This window comes from Arachis ipaensis, chromosome B03 (genome assembly GCF_000816755.2).
Source record: "Arachis ipaensis cultivar K30076 chromosome B03, Araip1.1, whole genome shotgun sequence".
NCBI classification, from domain to species: Eukaryota; Viridiplantae; Streptophyta; class Magnoliopsida; order Fabales; family Fabaceae; genus Arachis; species Arachis ipaensis.
In genome coordinates, this window is record NC_029787.2 from 71,285,392 (window position 1) to 71,286,180 (window position 789).

Consider the following 789-nt stretch of genomic DNA (forward strand, 5'->3'; position numbering starts at 1 on the left):
AGTACACTACCTAACCTATGTCTCTAACTAACAAATTAAAGCTACCATTATTAATATTTATTATTTTATTACTATTATTATTCATTATTGTATCATCATTATTGATTTCACCAAACATCAACACAGCTGTAGCTGTACCATGATTCTCTACACCGGAACCCACCATCCCACAACCTCACAACGTTGCCGTTAAGCTCCGTCAAGTCCTGACACGTGTACCATCCGTCCTGATTAACGCCGTTCCTCAACCGTAACAACCTCTCCCACTTTTCCCACCACTCCACTTCGCACCCTTCTTCTTCCCTCCACGCCATCAAAGGCAAAGTCAAAGTCAAAGTTCCCTCTCTCTCGCCGCGCATGCATTGCGCGCTCTCATCATCACCCTCCTCCTCGTAGTACACCGTAAACTTCCCCTTCCTTACGCCGTCAACGTCCTCAGTAACCGCCAACGGAGCCGCATCCACGACAGCAGCTGACTCAACTAGCGGCGTTACCGCCTCGGGAATGGCAGCTTCAACTACCGGCTCTCTGGTCGGGTCACCTATTTCGGGTTCGGGGCAAACCGATGAGCGAATCTTCCAGAAGCTGAGGGCTGCGGTGAGAAGTGCGAGCCAAGTCCAAAAGTTGTTGAGGAGAGTGAGGAAACCAAAGGTGAGGTAGTTGAAGACAAGAGCCTCCACTTGGGAATCCAACACGTTCATTTTTTGTGAAATTGTGGTTTCTTTCTTCTCTTTTCCCTCTGTTTCTAGGAGAGAGAGAGAGAGAGAGAGAGAGAGAGAGAGAGAGAGA

At 48.2% G+C, this 789-nt stretch overlaps 1 protein-coding gene across 1 annotated transcript; it reads right to left on the reverse strand.

The window, feature by feature from the left end:
* On the reverse strand, positions 7-783 carry LOC107634496. The gene has a single exon (XM_016337966.2). The coding sequence runs from the start codon at positions 699-701 to the stop codon at positions 108-110; it is 594 nt and encodes a 197-aa protein (XP_016193452.1). The 5' UTR covers positions 702-783; the 3' UTR covers positions 7-107.

Excerpts from the sequence above, each read along its gene's own strand:
- LOC107634496 (XM_016337966.2), bottom strand. The coding sequence starts at position 701 with ATGAACGTGTTGGATTCCCAAGTGGAGGCTCTTGTCTTCAACTACCTC.